Source organism: Oncorhynchus kisutch, linkage group LG3 (genome assembly GCF_002021735.2).
Source record: "Oncorhynchus kisutch isolate 150728-3 linkage group LG3, Okis_V2, whole genome shotgun sequence".
NCBI lineage: Eukaryota > Metazoa > Chordata > Actinopteri > Salmoniformes > Salmonidae > Oncorhynchus > Oncorhynchus kisutch.
In genome coordinates this window covers 61,902,677-61,921,637 of record NC_034176.2, presented here as the reverse complement: position 1 = coordinate 61,921,637, position 18,961 = coordinate 61,902,677, and the positions used below count along the sequence as shown (strand labels likewise).

At 41.9% G+C, this 18,961-nt stretch overlaps 2 protein-coding genes across 2 annotated transcripts in view; one reads left to right on the top strand and one right to left on the bottom strand.

Annotated features, from left to right (window-relative positions):
* Positions 1 to 14,070, bottom strand: part of tjp1a (tight junction protein 1a) — a 174,938-nt gene extending 160,868 nt beyond the window's left edge. The window contains exon 1 of the mRNA XM_031810095.1: positions 13,964 to 14,070. Within this exon, the coding sequence (XP_031665955.1) occupies positions 13,964 to 14,055 (92 nt within the window). The 5' untranslated portion in view covers positions 14,056 to 14,070. The remainder of the gene's footprint in view (positions 1 to 13,963) is intronic.
* A 1,277-nt stretch (positions 14,071 to 15,347) lies between these two features.
* Positions 15,348 to 18,506, top strand: terb2 (telomere repeat binding bouquet formation protein 2). Its single transcript, XM_020464185.2, has 7 exons — positions 15,348 to 15,754; positions 15,863 to 15,944; positions 16,673 to 16,812; positions 16,948 to 17,015; positions 17,114 to 17,202; positions 17,937 to 18,034; positions 18,179 to 18,506. Exons 1-7 carry the CDS (start codon positions 15,691 to 15,693, stop codon positions 18,292 to 18,294), a joined length of 657 nt encoding a protein of 218 aa, XP_020319774.1. The 5' UTR covers positions 15,348 to 15,690; the 3' UTR covers positions 18,295 to 18,506.
* Positions 18,507 to 18,961: the final 455 nt, after the last annotated feature.

Sequence of the window (18,961 nt, the reverse complement as noted above, 5' to 3'; positions counted from 1 at the left end):
GTGTGTGTATGTGTGAGTGTGGCAGAGGAGGCTGGTGGGAGGCTCATTGTAACGGCTGGAATACAATGAACGGAACGGTATCAAACATATGGAAACCACAAGTTTGACTCCACTCCAATTATTCCATTCCAGGCATTACCATGAACCCATCCTCCTATAGCTCCTCCTACCAACCTCCATTGGTGTGTGCGCGTGCGTGCGGCTGGTCCTGGAGGAGGCCTGGTGGAGAGGGGCCAGAAGGACGGTGAGGCAGTCAGGCCTAGCTAGGAGGAGGGACTACGGCTTAGCTGAGGATGAGGAACTGGCCTGGCTGTGATTTATGGCTCCAGCTTCAGGGGAGAAGCAGGAAGTTGAGAGGAAAAAGGCCTCTCCGTGTGAGGAGGGATGCCAGGTGGAGTGGGCAGCCAGGCAGGCAGGCAGGAGGCTGTGTCGCAGTGCTCCGGGTATAGACTGCAGGCAGCAGGTAGGAGACAGCAGGAGGCTGGGGGAACTGGCTCACAGCGTGGATCCAGTCAGCAGGGCAGTGAAGCAGGACTCGACATCTGCCCTCTGCTCCTCTGTCATCTCTTTTTTAAGAAGCTGTCTGGTTCAGACTTTTCCCCCTAAGTGCATCACAGCACAAATATGCTGAGTCAATGATGAACCAGGGGAGCCTGCACACACACCGGAGCATCCACTCTCCTGTCAGAAAGATACACTTAACAGGTAACTACACTACCATAAAAATAGTTTATCTATAGCGCAGCAATACAAAATAAAGATATTGCCAGCCAGAGGTCAATCTCAGGTTTCTTATAGCAAGTAAAACCCCTATTTTAGAACCCATGTGCCAAAGGCAAGCTGTTACCTACTGCCTAAGATGGAACCGTATCCCTTGTCAAAGACCAATATGTCAGGAAACTTGAAGCAAAATCACAAAGGGGAGAAAAATCTATCCATAACCCACTGGGTAAGACTGTAAAAATCCCATAAAAGCTAAGACTGCTAGCTTCTCATTAGAAGTCTGTGTAGCTCCTAAGAGCCCCATGAAAGGCCTCAGCAGATCAGGTGGAAACACACTGCAGTGAAAGTAATTGCTAAAACAGGTTTTGGGAAAGGTCTCTGAGCTCAGGAGAAAACACTCTCTGAAATACTGTACAGTTCAAAAAATAATCAGTATGGCATGAGTGACTTATGTCAGATCACATTCTCAACCAATGAGAGGGAGCTGTTGATCTGACTGTTTTTCCATGGAGATCCGACAGGAAGCTGTGAGGATGCTGGCTCAATGCTTCACACATAAAAAAGGTTTCAAATGAATGTGAACATTCACATTGAATTATGAAAATGACACCAAATCGCCAGGGGGAAATATGCTAAAAGCAATCTTTAAAGCAAATACAGAAACAATATTCATATAGGCCTAATATATGTAACAACAAAAAATCCCACAACTGTGATGTTTACAGTGTTGTGCCCATGTGACCCATCACTCCGCATCAGTCAGCCCCTGTCAGTCAGTAAAGAGTGAGGACAGATAACAAGAATGTGAAAGTGGTTCTCTGCAGACAGAGTGGAGGAACAGGGTTACAGTGGAGGGAGGCACATTGAGTCTTCTTCCTGAGAGCAAGTGAGTGGCATCCCTGAGTGGGCCCAGTAGAGCTGGGGGATAAATGTCTCAGCGGGAGCTCTCAACTGTCCACGTGAAAGAGGGGGAGAGAAGGTAGTAATCACTGCAGACCAGAGTCTGGCCCAGCTACAATCACCGCTACTGTCACTCACCCTGACGCCAGGCAACTGGATAGCTAGCTGAGTCTGTTATTGACCACCATTTCTGATGCAACACCAGTCAGTCACGCAAATACCTTACACATCTTTTAGCTAGGTCGAGCACTCACAGTCAGTCATGTGCTGTTTATGGCACAATGCTCCAATAAGTCTGAAGCCTTCAGGTTAAATTATCAGACGGCTTCCCTCTGGAAGGCTGAAGGGTGTGTGGGTGTGGTCTTGTTCTTCTATCCTCAGGGTTAGGTTAAGGGTGAGAATTAGGTTAGAATTAGGGTTAGGGGTTAGGTTTCAGGGTTAGGAAAATAAATGTTAGGTCCCCACGAGGACTGAAAAACAAGTGTGTGTGTGTGTGTGTGTGCGCGTGCGCTCGCCTAGACTTCATGTAATGGCTGTAATTCTTACATAACTGCACAAATAGTTCAACGCGTGCATTTAAACCTGGCACCGCTCCCTCCCACACCCGCACAGCTGCCTTCACCCCCTGCTGAGCACTAAGGCATCGCCGTGCTCACCTCTAGCCATAGGCTTATGAGAGGTGGACCCATGCATGCAATAACTACTAAGCACACAAACATTGACAGATTTGATATGAGCACAGCTAAAGAGAGAGAAGTCACAATACATTTTCCCACATTGACATTGGTTTTAAGGTCTTTGGTGGACCAACCAGGTCTCACTCTCTAAATAAACACATTTATGCAGATATATTCACACCCACATGCTCATGCTGAGTAAGAGGGAAAGACGGAATATCCTTGATATCCCTTTGCTTTTTTCCTGTGTTTACCTCTCCTCTCCGTGCTGTGGGCTGAACGTGTGCCAGGCCAGGCAGGACTTGTCAGAGACAGAGGGCTGGGAGCAAGGGGTGTGGTTCTGCTGCACTGGGCAGATCTGATCTGCAGGGCCAGACTCAAGGTCAAACCCAGTGCTCCCAGCCAGAGGCAGAGGAAACCTGAACCAGCACCGCAACGGAAGAGATCACCTTTCCCCTCACTGCACTGCCTGTCTGCTGGAGGTGTGTGTGTGGGGGGAGAGAAGGGTGTTGGAGCTGTCTCTCCTCCTCAACCATGGGCGTCCGTAAAGATCAGAAGCCAGGGAAACAGGAGACAGTCTGGATGGGCTTGGCTGGGGCTTCTGTATGCTGATACGTTCTGCATCATTAACACTGTCCCGGCATAGTGAAGAGCACACTGAACACTATCCACACGGCAAAGGAAGGACTCAGCAATAACAAACCTACAGCCCTGAGCCCTTGTAACGTACACCACACACAGTTACCATGGTAGCGAAATGTAATTAAGCAATTAAAAGCTTTCTAGACTCTCTCACTCAAGACAGAACTACGCCTATTACATAACTTAATAGCATCACAGCGTAGAGTAATAACATAATTCAGTGTACAAAATGTAAGACACGATATTACCGCTCTACAGACTTTTCCATTTATGTGGTTCCATCTATATAGTGGATTAAAGCTCTGGGGGTGTCTCTGGGCGAGAGGCACATTTAGAGTTGAACTACACCGACCAAGAAATGTGCTTAATACGTTGAGCGGATCCAAGGGAGGTGTGTGGAGTTAATCAAGGAGATAGAGAAGATAAGTCAATGGATGGAATGAAGCATTGAACTAAAACATTCCTGGAAGGTTGAAGTGAAATAACACAATAAAGGCAAGTTGAAATTAAAAGCCTGAAACTAAATGAATGATATAGTGCTGCTAAATGATCATTTCAGTGAGCTAGCCTATGTATTGTGGAAAAGCCTCCTCCATCTGCTGCTGTTGTGAGCTGAAGACACAGCCCAGGGGAGGGAGCCTCAGAGCTGTCAGTCATCTATCCATATGCTATCTGACCTTTCACATATAGCGCCTAGACAGGACCTAGCATCCGCCATTAACCAGAGTTCACAACACATAGAACCCTACTGGAGGGCAACAGATTCTTCATCCTCACCCCTTAATCAAGGTCTTTTCATTAACAAGATTTAAAAGCTTTGACGGACAGGTCACTGATCCAATCATAAATGTCCCTGAGCATCTTCCCAGAGCTTTTCCTGGGGTTCTATCTTTGATCTGAGTCATTTGCACTCAGCTCTGAAACCAGGCCCCACAGAGACAGGCCACTGTCCCAAAGTACAGACCTATTTAGCCTAATGGTGCTTTAACCTAATGGTGCTTTCTAACACAATAACGAGGGTTAACAGTTTACTTTTCACACTAGAATTTGAACTGCTACAGTTCCCTGATGTCAGCCTGAGTCCTACCTTCAGTTGTTGCTAAAAACAGCCATCAAAAGAGTTCCGTTCAAACTTAGCTAGAGGAATGACTGGGCATAATGGGTGGTGGTGTGATGCGTGTCTGACAGACAGTGGGTTTAGCAGCAGAATCCATCCTGTGCTCTCTGCAGTAAGTAGGTCCTCAGAAACTCAAGCATGGCAGTACTGGGTCAGGGGACCTCCACAAGGCCCTGGCTGACTAAGGAGGATCTGCCAGGCATAGAAACATACGGTGATGCATAATGGAACCAGGAACAATGTGGTGACAAGTACACTCTTGGAAAAAAGGGTTGCAAAATGGTTCTTTGGCTGTCCCCATAGGAGAACCCTTTTTGGTTCCAGGTAGAACCCCTTTTGGTTTCATGTAGAACCCTCTGTGGAAAGGTTTCTAGATGGAACACAAAAGGATTCTAACTGCAACCAAAAAGGGTTATTCAAAGGGTTCTCCTATAGGGACAGCTGAAGAACCCTTTTAGGGTATAGAAGCTTTTAAACTCACATTTGGGCACTTGGCTGGCAAATTGCCTTAATAATTATATAAATATTATGCTATTAACATTTATAACCACACTGCACCTGGCTGTGACTGAAATATGACTTGGACATGATGCATATAGCTATTATCTAGCAAAATAACTACATGTTTTTATCTAGCACGGCGATACCACTGTCTTCGTTCTGAGAGGGCATGTCATGAAACTGTGCCATCAGTGAGCAGCTCCTTAATACAAAAAACTTTGATCCGATGCATGAGCCCATGAACTCATTCAGGAAAGTCAGTTCAGAAATATTGTGTATAAAAATATGCTGTATAGAGTTGACGATACAATACATCTGAATAGTGCTACAGTAATCTAGGTTTTGTGAGGTGAAACCAAGGAAGACATACAGTATAAACATTTCACACCCAACTAATGACCGAGGGGACATGACAAAGGACTATTTCTGAAACTGAGATGCTACATTGCTCCTGTGGTGGCAGGAACCTAAACAGTGGTGTTGTATGGAATGCAGAACGAAGTGTGATTCAGTATAACTACCAGGGTCCAGACAGCAGCCTTGTCAGCCACAAGCTCAGGGGATGTGTAAATGAAGAGAACAGTGAGTCTGTGTTTAGACACGGCATCCTGTGTTGTTAATAGAGAGGAGGAGGAACAGGCCTCAGCATTAGGCTACACTACAGGTGGAGTGAAACCAGACTCCCCAATTACATCCTACACACTTCAGCCAAGTCTGTTGTTTATGCTGTGAGTGTTATTTGACTGTATGTACGTTATGGACATAAGAGCACCTTAACTTCTCAACGGTCTTATATCATCGAAGACCACAACAAGTTACCAATAAACGTACCTTGACAATAGAGGATCATGAACCATACAAATATACAACTTATTTCATCTCTCCTCTTACGATACAATTACTGCACTTATGTTTTTGTGAGTGTCTGTGTGGGTGTCTATGTATGTGTCCCTGCCTGCCTTCAACTTCCTGTCCTTATTACACAGTCCTTTAAATCAGGGGGCATGTGTTGTGTAGAGGCTAACTTGTCCACTCTGACCCCACTGTCAGACTCTCCTCACAAACTCCTCCACAGCCCCTTAACGGTCGGGGAAGCATGAAAACGGGACCTGCTTGCCAGGGATCCTCACATGGCCCAAAAATCACCCTGAGAAATGGCACAGTGTGCACAAGGCCTGACACAGAGTCCAGACTCCCGTGGTGAGATAACAGCAGCTACAGCCTCTCTGCTGCTAACATTCTGGGGCAGCTGCCTTCTCACATTCTAGTTCCCATCTAAATAAGATATAAATAGAGCAAAAAAATCACCAACATCAACAATAACATAGTGGCAAATGTGCTACATAAATTCAAGGGGTTTGCGATAGCATCTTAAGTGCTTTGCAAAAGCATCAGCTGATATTGCACCAATTAGATGCATCACTACTTGAATATGGTGGTCTATTGAATCAATCAGGTTCTACACACACATTCTCTGTTGGCTGCCATGCGCAAGCTTAAGCTGGTGTTCCTGGTGGCATGCTATTGCTGTAACATGCGTTACTCACCATGCATGTCTGTTTTCTGCTTTCCCACCCCCCACCCCAGCCTCCACCTGTTTGGGCTCTGCTTTGGGACAGAGGGATTTGTACAGCGTACCTTGCTCACTGCCTGTTATTATAATTATTTTATCATGCATGCTCTGGCAGTGAGCTACCGCGAAGGAGCAGAGCCTAACGCCAAGACTAAGGTATTGTATGTATTGTAAATCATTTTCTAATAAATGTAAAAATGAAATATGTGGCTGAATCGAGAGAGAAAAAACACATGGGAAAAGTAATAGTATTTTGTGTTGGAAAACTAGAAAAATGTCCATTCTTCAGTGTTATTCTCTTCTACAGTATATTCAAAATATGTGGTCTGACAATATAGTGTCTGACAATATGGTCTGACAATATGGTCTGACAATATGGTCTGACAATATGGTCTGATGTATATTCCGTCGCTGTCGGATGAAAACCGTGTAACTCCATTTTTTACATGTATTGACAGCAGTAACCCCTCAATGTACTCTGAACATTCCATGACTTTAGGACAAAGAAAATGTATTCAAAGTAGATTGTGAAGTTATATAATTGTATGTTTGTTAATGGGAAAATGTTCCATTTCCTGAGAAGTTTCTGACAATGACTTTTCCCTTCTGTGTGGAGGCACTTTGTAATTTATTAGCAATGCTCTGTGTTAGTGCTCTTCTCTACATTTGGAAATGTAAAAATAGGACTTCTATTTTGGGACTGATGGTTCTGGCCTGACAAAATATCTTATACAGAAAGGCAAGCAGGTGAATGAGATGACACTCCAAAGGTAGAGGGAGCTGAAAGAACACCATCCTGCGGTGGCCTAAATCCCAGAATACCTGCAATAAAACACACTCCTTTAATGTTGTGTCTGGCTCAGAGTGAAAAGAGAGACTTGAGAGAAGATTTTCGAGAAAGGAACCTTTTCATAGCCTATCCATTGGAAATGTACAAACCTATAGGTATACCTTGTTACCATCCTCCTACCATGTTATTGCCACTTTATTATAGACTGTTGTGCAGAGTGCTGACTTGGAATCAAAGAGCCATTCATAAGAAAAAGCATAGAAAACCAGAAGCTGACCGACACCATGAATGTATGTATACAGTCAGACTAAGTGCTGTACATTCTCATGCTGTTAGCCTATAGAATGTACAGTAAAGACGAAGAGAGAACACTGGCTGGCCATCTCATGATGTCTTAAAGTAGCCGTTTCACCCTGTTTATCCTCGTTGGTCCACATTTATACCTCTGTCCATCGCCTTGACCCTGCCCCATACCCTGCCTTAACTGGCCTTCACAGCCAATCACCATGGAATCCTCATTACCACTACTTCTGTTTCTCCATGTCACATTTCATCATTTCAACATGACATCTCATTATGTTGATCATTATTTATCTGTTCCAGTGAATCCACAACTGATGACAGAGCAACTGTTATTTTTTCAGATAAAAAATATATAATTCTGGTGCAGGCTCTGGAATTCTGCTTTGAATCACGCTGTGAGAGAAAAAACTCCCAGATAACAGAACTATTGTTTAACTCCCATCAGTATCGTACCCAACTCACACCAGAAAACACTATTTTATACTTAAAACATTGTACACAGAAAGCATCATTGTGTTCCTAAATAAGAAAGCAGCAGACTTGCTGACTTTTCACATTATGGCTGAAACAGAATGCTATACCAACAAAGCGTGCTTACAGCTGTAATCGAAAATAAACCTCATGAATAAACATGTATATTTTAAAGAAATGCTTCTAACCCGAACTGTATTGCTCATCACCAGGTGAGATATTTTAAAGACAACGCTAGAAACAAGACCTAAAAAGCAGCTCTAGAATGTTCTGTTGTACTATTCTATTTCAAGCCAGTTGAGGTGCTTTGATTGGTAACGCTCATGTTCTGCTCAGATGCACATATTTTCACATCCACATTCCACTGCACAATCCAAAGGAGATGTTGGGGTTTGTGTGACAAAATACTCTGGCCTTACTGTTGTCATGGAGGGACTCAAACACAGAAAGGTTATGTGCTTTTAGATTTTGACTGTTGGTTAGCAGCATACTTGCCATAGTACTTGAACACTGTAAATGGGTGAGAATTTTCTATCCAATACAAGAGGTCTCTTGTCCACTTTTTGTTTTTTAGGTGGTGGATCAGCTTTAAAATTGCGGATAGATAATTGCTTCCATCAATGTAATTCCATGATGACATCCCGGACATGGTTGATGTCATCATGGAGGAGTGGAAGAGGACTCCAACCTGTGAAGCTCTGGTGAACTCCATGCCCAAGAGGGTTAATTAAGGCAGTGCTGGAAAATGATGGTGGCCACACAAAATATTGACACTTTGGGCCCAATTTGGACATTTTCACTTAGGACTGTACTCACTTTTGTTGCCAGCGGTTTAGACATTAATGGCTGTGTGTTGAGTTATTTTGAGGGGACAGCAAATTTACACTGTTATATAAGCTGTACACTCACTACTTTACATTGTAACATATATATATATATATACACTGCTCAAAAAAATAAAGGGAACACTAAAATAACACATCCTAGATCTGAATGAATGAAATATTCTTATTAAATACTTTTTTCTTTACATAGTTGAATGTGCTGACAACAAAATCACAAAAATTATCAATGGAAATCAAATTTGTCAATCCATGGAGGTCTGGATTTGGAGTCACACTCAAAATTAAAGTGGAAAACCACACTACAGGCTGATCCAACTTTGATGTAATGTCCTTAAAACAAGTCAAAATGAGGCTCAGTAGTGTGTGTGGCCTCCACGTGCCTGTGTGACCTCCCTACAACGCCTGGGCATGCTCCTGATGAGGTGGCAGATGGTCTCCTGAGGGATCTCCTCCCAGACCTGGACTAAAGCATCCGCCAATTCCTGGACAGTCTGTGGTGCAACGTGGATGGAGCGAGACATGATGTCCCAGATGTGCTCAATTGGATTCAGGTCTGGGGAACGGGCTGGCCAGTCCATAGCATCAATGCCTTCCTCTTGCAGGAACTGCTGACACACTCCAGCCACATGAGGTCTAGCATTGTCTTGCATTAGGAGGAACCCAGGGCCAACCGCACCAGCATATGGTCTCAAAAGGGGTCTGAGGATCTCATCTCGGTACCTAATGGCAGTCAGGCTACCTCTGGCGAGCACATGGAAATGCCACCCCCCAAAGAAATGCCACCCCACACCATGACTGACCCACTGCCAAACCGGTCATGCTGGAGGATGTTGCAGGCAGCAGAACGTTCTCCACGGCGTCTCCAGACTGTCACGTCTGTCACATGTGCTCAGTGTGAACCTGCTTTCATCTGTGAAGAGCACAGGGCGCCAGTGGCGAATTTGCCAATCTTGGTGTTCACTGGCAAATGCCAAACGTCCTGCACGTTGTTGGGCTGTAAGCACAACCCCCACCTGTGGACATCGGGCCCTCATACCACCCTCATGGAGTCTGTTTCTGACCGTTTGAGCAGACACATGCACATTTGTGGCCTGCTGGAGGCCATTTTGCAGGGCTCTGGCAGTGATTCAAAAGTGACCAAAACATCAGCCAGGAAGAATAGGAACTGAGAAGTGGTCTGTAGTCACCACTTGCAGAACCACTCCTTTATTGGGGGTGTCTTGCTAATTTTCCTATAATTTCCACCTGTTGTCTATTCCATTTGCACGACAGCATGTGAAATTTATTGTCAATCAGTTTTGCTTCCTAAGTGGACAGTTTGATTTCACAGAAGTGTGATTGACTTGGAGTTACATTGTGTTGTTTAAGTGTTCCCTTTATTTTTTTGAGCAGTAATATATATATATATATATATATACACACATACAGTTGAAGTCGGATGTTTACATACACTTAGGTTGGAGTCATTAAAACTCTTTTTTCAACCACTCCACAAATTTCTTGTTAACAAACTATAGTTTTGGCAAGTCTTTTATGGATATCTACTTTGTGCATGACATAAGTAATTTTTCCAATAATTGTTTACAGACAGATTATTTCACTTATAATTCACTGTATCACAATTCCAGTGGATCAGAAGTTCACATACACTAAGTTGACTGTGCCTTTAAACAGCTTGGAAAATTCCAGCTGTTTAAACAATTTTTAATGACTCCAACCTAAGTGTATATAAACTTCCTACTTGGATCCTGTTTCAGTAATAATGAAATCAGACCTTCTTGTTGCGTGTCCGATAATTTACTGTTTATATAGGAGTGGTTAAAACAAGCTAATAATGGCCCTCTGTGTATATCAAAAACAGTTTGGTATGATATTTGCATTGCTACTAAGTAAACCTCCAATTGGTCCCCACTATTCCACCCGCTAAAACTGCTCCTCATCCCGAGTTGTCATCCCAATGCCCGGCAGACCACCCCCGACTCCCCGGATCCCATGGCCCTGGAGAGACCGGGACCCATCCTTCAAGAAGAGCACACAGTGACTCCCACAGAACAGAAGCAGATCAATCGCCAAATTCATGGCAGTCTCTTTGGGGGTGCCACAGGGTTCAATTCTCAGGCCGACTCTCTTCTCTGTAAACATCAATGATGTCGCTCTTGCTGCTGGTGATTCTCGGATCCAGCTCTACGCAGACGACACCATTCTGTATACATCTGGCCCTTCTTTGGACACTGTGTTAACAAACGTCCAGACGAGCTTCAATGCCATACAACACTCCTTCCGTGGCCTCCAACTGCTCTTAAATGCAAGTAAAGCTAAATGCATGCTCTTCAACCAATCGATGCCTGCACCCGCCCGCCCGTCTAGCATCACTACTCTGGACGGTTCTAACTTAGAATATGTGGACAACTACAAATACCTAGGTGTCTGGTTAGACTGTAAACTTTCCTTCCAGACTCACATTAAGCATCTCCAATCCAAAATTACATCTAGAATCGGCATCCTATTTCGCAACAAAGCATCCTTCACTCATGCCACCAAACATACCCTAGTAAAACTGAGTAAAGCCTCCAACACTCTACTCAGCAAATTGGATGTAGTCTATCACAGTGCCATCCATTTTGTCACCAAAGCCCCATATGCTACACACCTATGCGACCTGTACGCTCTCGTTGGCTGGCCCTCGCTTCATATTCGTTGCCAAACCCACTGGCTCCAGGTCATCTATAAGTCTTTGCTAGATAAAGCCCCGCCTTATCTCAACTCACTGGTCACAATAGCAACACCCACCCGTAGCACGCACACCAGCAGGTATATTTCACTGATCATCCCCAAAGCCAACTCCTCCTTTGGCTGCCTTTCCTTCCAGTTCTCTGCTGCCAATGACGAACAAATTGCAAAAATCAGAGTCTTATATCTCCCTCACTAACTTTAAGCATCAGCTGTCAGAGCAGCTTACCGATCATTGCACCTGCACACAGCCCATCTGTAATTAGCCCACCCAAATAACTCATCCCCATATTGTTATTTATGTTTTGCTCCTTTGCACCCCAGTATCTTGACTTGCATATTCATCTTCTACACATCTACCACTCCAGTGTTTAATTGCTAAATTGTAATTATTTTGTCACTTTGGCCTATTTATTGCCTTACCTCCCTAATCTTACTACATTTGCACACAATGTGTATAGATTTTTCTATTGTGTTATTAAATGTACGTTTGTTTATCCCATGTGTAACTCTGTGTTGTTTGTGTCGCACTGCTTTGCTTTATCTTGGCCAGGTCGAAGATGTAAATGAAAACTTGATCTCAACTGGCCTACCTGGTTAAATAAAGGTGAAATAAAAAATAACAATTAAATCCATCGCCCTCACCTCAATTTATATATAGCCATTAAAATATATATATATTTTTTTCAAAATCCTGTTTGTCTTATTTTCCATAATTAGCAGTTCATGTTTGTAGTAATGTAGGCAGTCTCTTGTCCACTTTCCCCTTTGACTCAGTCTCTCCAATCGTTTTATTTAACAAATTAACTTAGTATCAGCTGGATTTCATATAAGGATTAGACATACAGGCAATATACTGCACTTAATAGGACAGTAAAGTAGATAATATATAAACATATAGACCTGCACATTGACACCTAGGTTCTCTAACCAGATTCTAAGCTGAACATCATCAATCAAATTTCAATCAAATGTATTTATAAAGCCCTTCTTACATTAGCTGATGTCACAACGTGCTGTACAGAAACCCAGCCTAAAACCCCAAACAGCAAGCAATGCAGGTGTAGAAGCATCAGGGCTTGATTTATAGTACACAGCCCACTGTGGCAGCCATGCTGGCATCAAGAGCACACAGAAGCATTTCCCATCAATTTCACAGCAGATAGCACACTGTCCACTGCCCGCACAGTAATATATTTTTTAATAGTCTCCTCAATATATAAAATACAAGGCTACATGACATTACTGCCTACAGAGAGACAAAACCAAATTGGTATTGGCAAGCATCTTTGTCAGCTAGCCTATAAGCTCCTAACCTGCAAGCAAGCCCTCACTGATGATGACAAAATATTTAACATGTCCATCATGTGACACCAGACCAGACAAATAAAAATATGCAAATACAAACATTTTGTACAGAAAAGTATTAAGTCATTATATCAGTCTCTAATCACCAAGTGTGCATACTAGGATTGCTTGAGAAGACAATCTTTTCTTGTTTTAACCCCTCATTTAGTGCATCACTTAGGTCACCTTCCATCGAATGCTGTTCATCCACTGCTAATAGATCAGAGGACCACTTTGTTCAATAGAGCGGACACTGTAGACTAGTGCTGAGCGATTAGTGCTTTTTGAGGTCGGTTTGTTTTCGGTTCAATTATTTTTTTTTTTAACATGAAATGCACTATTGGGGGTTGAATGCTGTGACACAGAATAAAACAATTAATACAATTCCCATAATGGTAGTGACTGCCCATTACTGCTTATCACTTATTAACCATTATTTATTCACTTTACTTTAATAAAAATGTTCAGCTGTTGTGTATATTAAATGTGTTTTATTTGATTACTTTATTATTTCATTCTAAGTCATCTCAGTAGAGCTGCTGGCTATGCTGTCTGACAAAATCACTATTTTAGTAGCTCTTCAAAGTAAATAAGGCATACTTTTATGACTGCTGAATACCAACTATCAATCCCTTAGCTAATATATTTCAGGTAGAGATACCTTGAGAAGCAACTGCTCTCAAGACTATCTCTCTCAATCGCTCATTCTTCTCTCTTTTACATAGCAGGCATAAAAGAAACACGGACCGGACAAGTAGGCGTGTAATGGATTATGGCCATTGTAGTTCTTTACCACGTGCTCTGCGCTAAACTACATTGAATATTGGCCTGTTGGAAACTACAACTCCCTACTACATCGCACAGTTCGGGCTTGATCTGATTTATCTCTAGAGAAACTGCACATTGTGCACATTGAGCACATTGAATTCACATAATTGAACCGATGACGGTCAATTACTTAGTTAAAAAACAAAAAATTACCGAAATTTACGTAAATTGCTCAGCACCACTGTAGACACTAGTCTTTGCCATCTGACGGTAACGGCATGTGTGAGATTTGCTAACATGGTCTCTAGAGAGTTAGAATTGCCAAACATCCGCTAAATTGGTTCAAATGAAATACTTTTAAGACACAACATATTGATCATTAAAGGTTAAGGTGTAAAACACACTGATTAATTCAGTTGTGTCCCAGCATCAGGGCCAGAAGATCACTGACCCCCAATAAAGTCAGCTCATATCACCATCATGTGGTTCTAAGTAGGTACTACATCTACAGCCCATTGTATGTGATGGTAAGGTTGCTGCAGAATGCAGTTTTACTTTGTAGATATTATTGCTCACCTGGTGTTGAAGAGAGGGTCGTTATAGATGAATAGAGGGTGCATCACTGTACGCTCCCGAGATAGAAACACACCCTGGTTGTGAGGAGCCATGACTCCCTCCTCCTGCTTGTGACAGCTCCTCAACGCAGGCTGATCTGTAAGAGATAATAGAATAATATGAGTGAAAGCATCCATAATATTCAAACTAATTTTACCATCAGATGAAGAAATACTGGTGTGACAACACACTTCATTTTCCCCAGATGATTAATTAAATCATGTTACAATATGCCACGTCATCATTCATTCCTTTGTTTAGGCCTAAACACCAGAAATTGAACATGTAAACAAAAATACAAACAAAATGCTGATTACCCTTTCTCTATTGTTTTCTCAATTTAACTAATTAGGACAATGGACTGTCTGGCACTGATGCAGGGGCCATGTGTTACAACATATCCAACTGGACAGACAATCATCTCTTCACTGCTGTGGCTTACAGTTGCTATTTTGTCCCGGTTCTTAGGCAGTTTAGCAAGGGTTAAAACCTTCAGCTAACATTAACACATGAAACTGACAAAAATTACATATTTTGTCATTTAAAGACTGTGATTTACTGTACCTTCAATATCCAGCAGAAAACAGGTTAGCAAGTGTGGATACACCTCTTCCAGAACAGAGCAGAAAGCACAGAAGGCCCCAGGGCCCTTCAAAGACAACTTGTCCAGAAATATCTCTGCCCTTTTCTTATTGGTGTCATAACCCAGGATGTCCTTGCATTCCACCAGAGAGAACACCCTGTCATACACAAGGTATGGCAGCACCTTGTTGACATCCAGCTCCTTCAGTAACCGCTCCCTATGGTGTCTCAGGATTTTGGCAGCCCACGTTTTCTTATTTTTGCCAGATGGTCTCCGGCGGCTCATCTGCTTCTTCACAAACCAATTCCGAGTATCACTGCCCAGCATTTTGAGGTTGGATAAAATTACTTTTTCTTAAACAATACCACTCTCTTAGCAAAAGTCAATTGGATGGTAGCACATATTCTACAAATGTGGAGGCTGCCATGCCAAATATTTTCATAATGGTGACTATGTTTCCACCAGACATAATACCTCTAGACAGGAAGGTCGACAGTCTGGACATGGACAAAAAAATAGCTTGGTGCTTATGTTGTTAAGAGGATTATCATACTCTGTTTAGACCTTCACAAACTGCTCACCATGAAAATACAGCACTCAGACCAATTTACTATTTGGCTTGGTTCGAACAGACCTAGTAGTCTAATCATAATATTTATATTTGTAATACTTGTCTATTTAAAATCAGTCTATAGTCCCCATAAAATCAGGCTGGGCATTGCATATTTGTTTATTGCCATGCTGTCATTGTTCTCTCTTTTCATGTCCCGACAGTGAGTTGAGGAGCTGTGATTGTGTTATATAATTTATTTGGAATAGGCTACCAGACAGTAGCCTGTGAGTTTGGAGTCAATAAACCGTAAATTCGAGAACTGGTGTGGATACAATAATATCGAGGTGATAAGAGTAACCACCTTTTTTACCGCCAAGATGTCCATGCTGCGCTGCTCGCGCCCTCGAATGGCAACATCCGGAACGCGGCCGATCATTGACGTCATCCTCACCTTGATGATTTGCTCAACATAAAGGTTTTCAGATCAACAAGGACAAACATTTTATAAACACTTTTTTTTTTACTGAAATCTTTGGACAGTCTTTGCAAAGTATGTTCACAAATAGAACAGCATGGTTCTCAAATAGTGTGAGAAGAGGAAGCCGTTGGTTTTGGGGTAAGTTAGCTAACTTAGCTAGCTCAAGGCTAAGTTACTTAGCTACACTTGAATACAATAACGTTACCAGTTTCATAATTTATTGAGTGCAAAAAATATATATTTCAGTATCAGAGGGTGGCGGTATTACAAGTTGGGAGACTGCAGACTACCTTTTCAGTGAGGATGCCACCTGTCCTGATACAGAAAGGTAACGTTAGGCTAGCTAGCTAGACTTGAAATCATTGGACACTTTAATAAATGGATCACTAATGTTAGTCACTTTAATAATGCCACTTTAATAATGTTTACATAGCTTGCATTACTCATCTCATATTTATACTGTATTGTATACCATATATTGCATCTTGCCTATGCTGCTCAGCCATTGCTCATCCATATGTATATATTCTTATTCCATCACTTTACTTAGATTTGTGTGTATTAGGTAGTTGTGGAATTGCTAGATTACTGTTAGATATTACTGCACTGTCGGAACTAGAAGCACAAGCATTTCGCTACACTCGCAATAACATCTGCTAACCATGTGTATGTGACCAATACAATTTGATTTGATTTAGCTAACGTTAGCTATGCACATCTAGCTAGACAGTTATCTAATCAAGTATTTATTCATGAACTATTGTGACTCCTTACCGTCCAGATTAATTCTTACTTATTTGTAAAATAAAATAGCCACTTCGGATGTTGCTTTTGTTTTCTCTTGTTTGTACCTTTGGTCAGCCCAGCTGAGCATTTGCTCTTCTTGTTCAATGATTTTCCTCTGCATAATGTGACCGTTTTTGTCCTGTTTCCTGCATGCTGTGTCACTGTCATAGGCCCGCCCCTAGGGGGCATGGTTTCTTCGTCAGCAGTGCATCCCAGGAAATATAAATCGAAATGTAGACCCTTTGACTTACTTTTGTTTATTTATTTCAGGATATTTGAGAGTGTGGACTATGCTGAGAACAGGCTAACAGTTTTTCACAGCTTCTATCTAGCTGCCTGTGAGAAATGCCACAGTGTCAAGTCAGTGTGCATTGGTCATTATGTGCTGCCTCCAGTCTCTGTCCAGGAGGGTAAGTAGATAATATCTCAGCTTTCCTTTCCTTGCATTTTGCATGACAGTCATAATGCCATTTTTTCCCATAATAATATTCTCCATAACACTGAAAAATATGCACACCAAATATGTGAATAATTTACCTTTTCAGTGGTGAAAGCAGTGGTTGGGAGATTCATTTGGGAGCAGGAGGATAATGCAAAGGCTGTTGATACAGAGGTCAAATATGCTCTTCATCTTAGTTTCAATTTAGTGAGTCATAATTTGTTCACTTTAAGCACAATTCATTTGTATATGTATTGTATTTCTATTGTAAGGATTCAGATGACAGACTGGCGTTGGGAAATAGGCAGAAGGAAGAGGAATACAGTGGAGGTTGCTGTGATCACACAGACATCAATAGTTGGTATGTACTGCATCTTGTATGGGTCTCCTGATCAGCTACTAATTTTGAGGGGTTCAGCACAATGACGTATATACACTGAGTATACCAAACATCAGGAACGCCTTCCTAATATTGAGTTGCCCCTCCCCAGTCAGAACAGACTCAATTCATTCAAGGTGTCAAAAGCATTCCACAGGGATGCTGGCCCATGTTGACTCCAATGCTTCCCACAGTTGTGTAAAGTTGGCTGGATGTCCTTTAGGTGGTGGACAATTATTAATGCACACAGGAAACTGTTAAGTTTGAAAAACCCAGCAGCATTGCAGTTCTTGACACAAACCGGTGCGCCTGGCACCTACTAACATATCCTGTTCAAAGGCACTTACATCTTTTGTTTTGCCCATTCACATTCTGAGTGGCACATACAGTACACAATCCATGCCTCAATTGTCTCAAGGCTTAAAAATCCTTCTTTAACCTGTCTCCTCCCCTTCATCTACACTGATTGAAGTGGAATTAACAAGTGACATCAATAAGGGGTCATAGCTTTCACCTGGATTCACCTGGTCAGTCTATGTTATGGAAAGAGCAGGTGTCCTTAATGTTTTCTACACTCAGTATTTAAATAATTGGTCCAGAACAGAGCAGCTTTTTAAAAACATTTTTACCAGTAGGGGTCATATGTTCCAATGCAATGATTACAACTATTCAGTATAATGTGCTCACACTAAACAATATACTATTTTGTGAAATAGCCATGCGGTACCCTTTCTGGATCCTCCGGATACTCCACAAAGAGAGGGTGCTCTGTGTTGTGAAGTACAACATTACCCAGTTAATAACATGGTTACAGGTAAAACAAATACTTATCACCCAGCATTCTTACAATTATCCTTATCATGTGCTTTCCATATGAATGTATTATCAATTATAGAAATACATCCTTTCTTGAATAATGGAAATGTTTTTAATGTAACAATGTTTATTCTATTTGAAGGGTATGTCAGTATTGATGAACTGAGGACTTACTCAGGAGAACTTCAAGACTTCCTACCAGGCCATTGTGGTTCTTCAGTCTCTAAAAAAAGGCGCTCCACAGTAGATATTGCTTAATGTCATATTACAAGGATACAGATCACAGGGACAATTTAAGAGTAACACTTTTTATTGGAGAAGAACAAATACACTATGGGATGTTAAATGGAAGATTTAGCAGGATCGCTAGACAGTGTTGTCCCTTTTTCACTATTCACCATTGTTTTAGTTGTTGAATTATAAAAATATATATATATATTTTACCTATTGAATTAAAGAGTTTACGTACATATATGTACATATATTTTTATTTACACAGACATGATGAGATATACAGTGTGTTATGAATCAGAAATATCTGTCTCTGCTTCTTTCACTTTTCCCAGCAAAATGAAGTCCAAACCCTGCATGAAGCATAGAAAATCAAAACTAAATGGTTACCAACACACACATATAGCACACCTGAACCAGACTGGTTTGCAGTCAATACTTAATCAACACATTGAAGAACAATCACAAGTTCCATACTTGAAACAGTAGATATTTTGACCCAGCCTTTTGCTTGTTACCTTCCAATTTATTTTTATTTTATTTAACTAGGCAAGTCAGTTAAGAACAGGTACAATGACGACCTACCAATAGGCAAAAGGCCTCCTGCGGGGATGGGGGCTAGGTTTAAAAATATAGGACAAAACACACCACGACAAGAGAGACAACACAACACTACATAAAAAGAGATAGCACG

Coding starts and splice junctions, on each gene's coding strand:
- terb2 (XM_020464185.2), top strand. CDS start 15,691: ATGTTCACAAATAGAACAGCATGGTTCTCAAATAGTGTGAGAAGAGGA. Junction 15,945..16,672: donor ACCTGTCCTGATACAGAAAG/GTAACGTTAGGC, acceptor TATTTATTTCAG/GATATTTGAGAGTGTGGACT. Junction 16,813..16,947: donor TCCAGTCTCTGTCCAGGAGG/GTAAGTAGATAA, acceptor TTACCTTTTCAG/TGGTGAAAGCAGTGGTTGGG.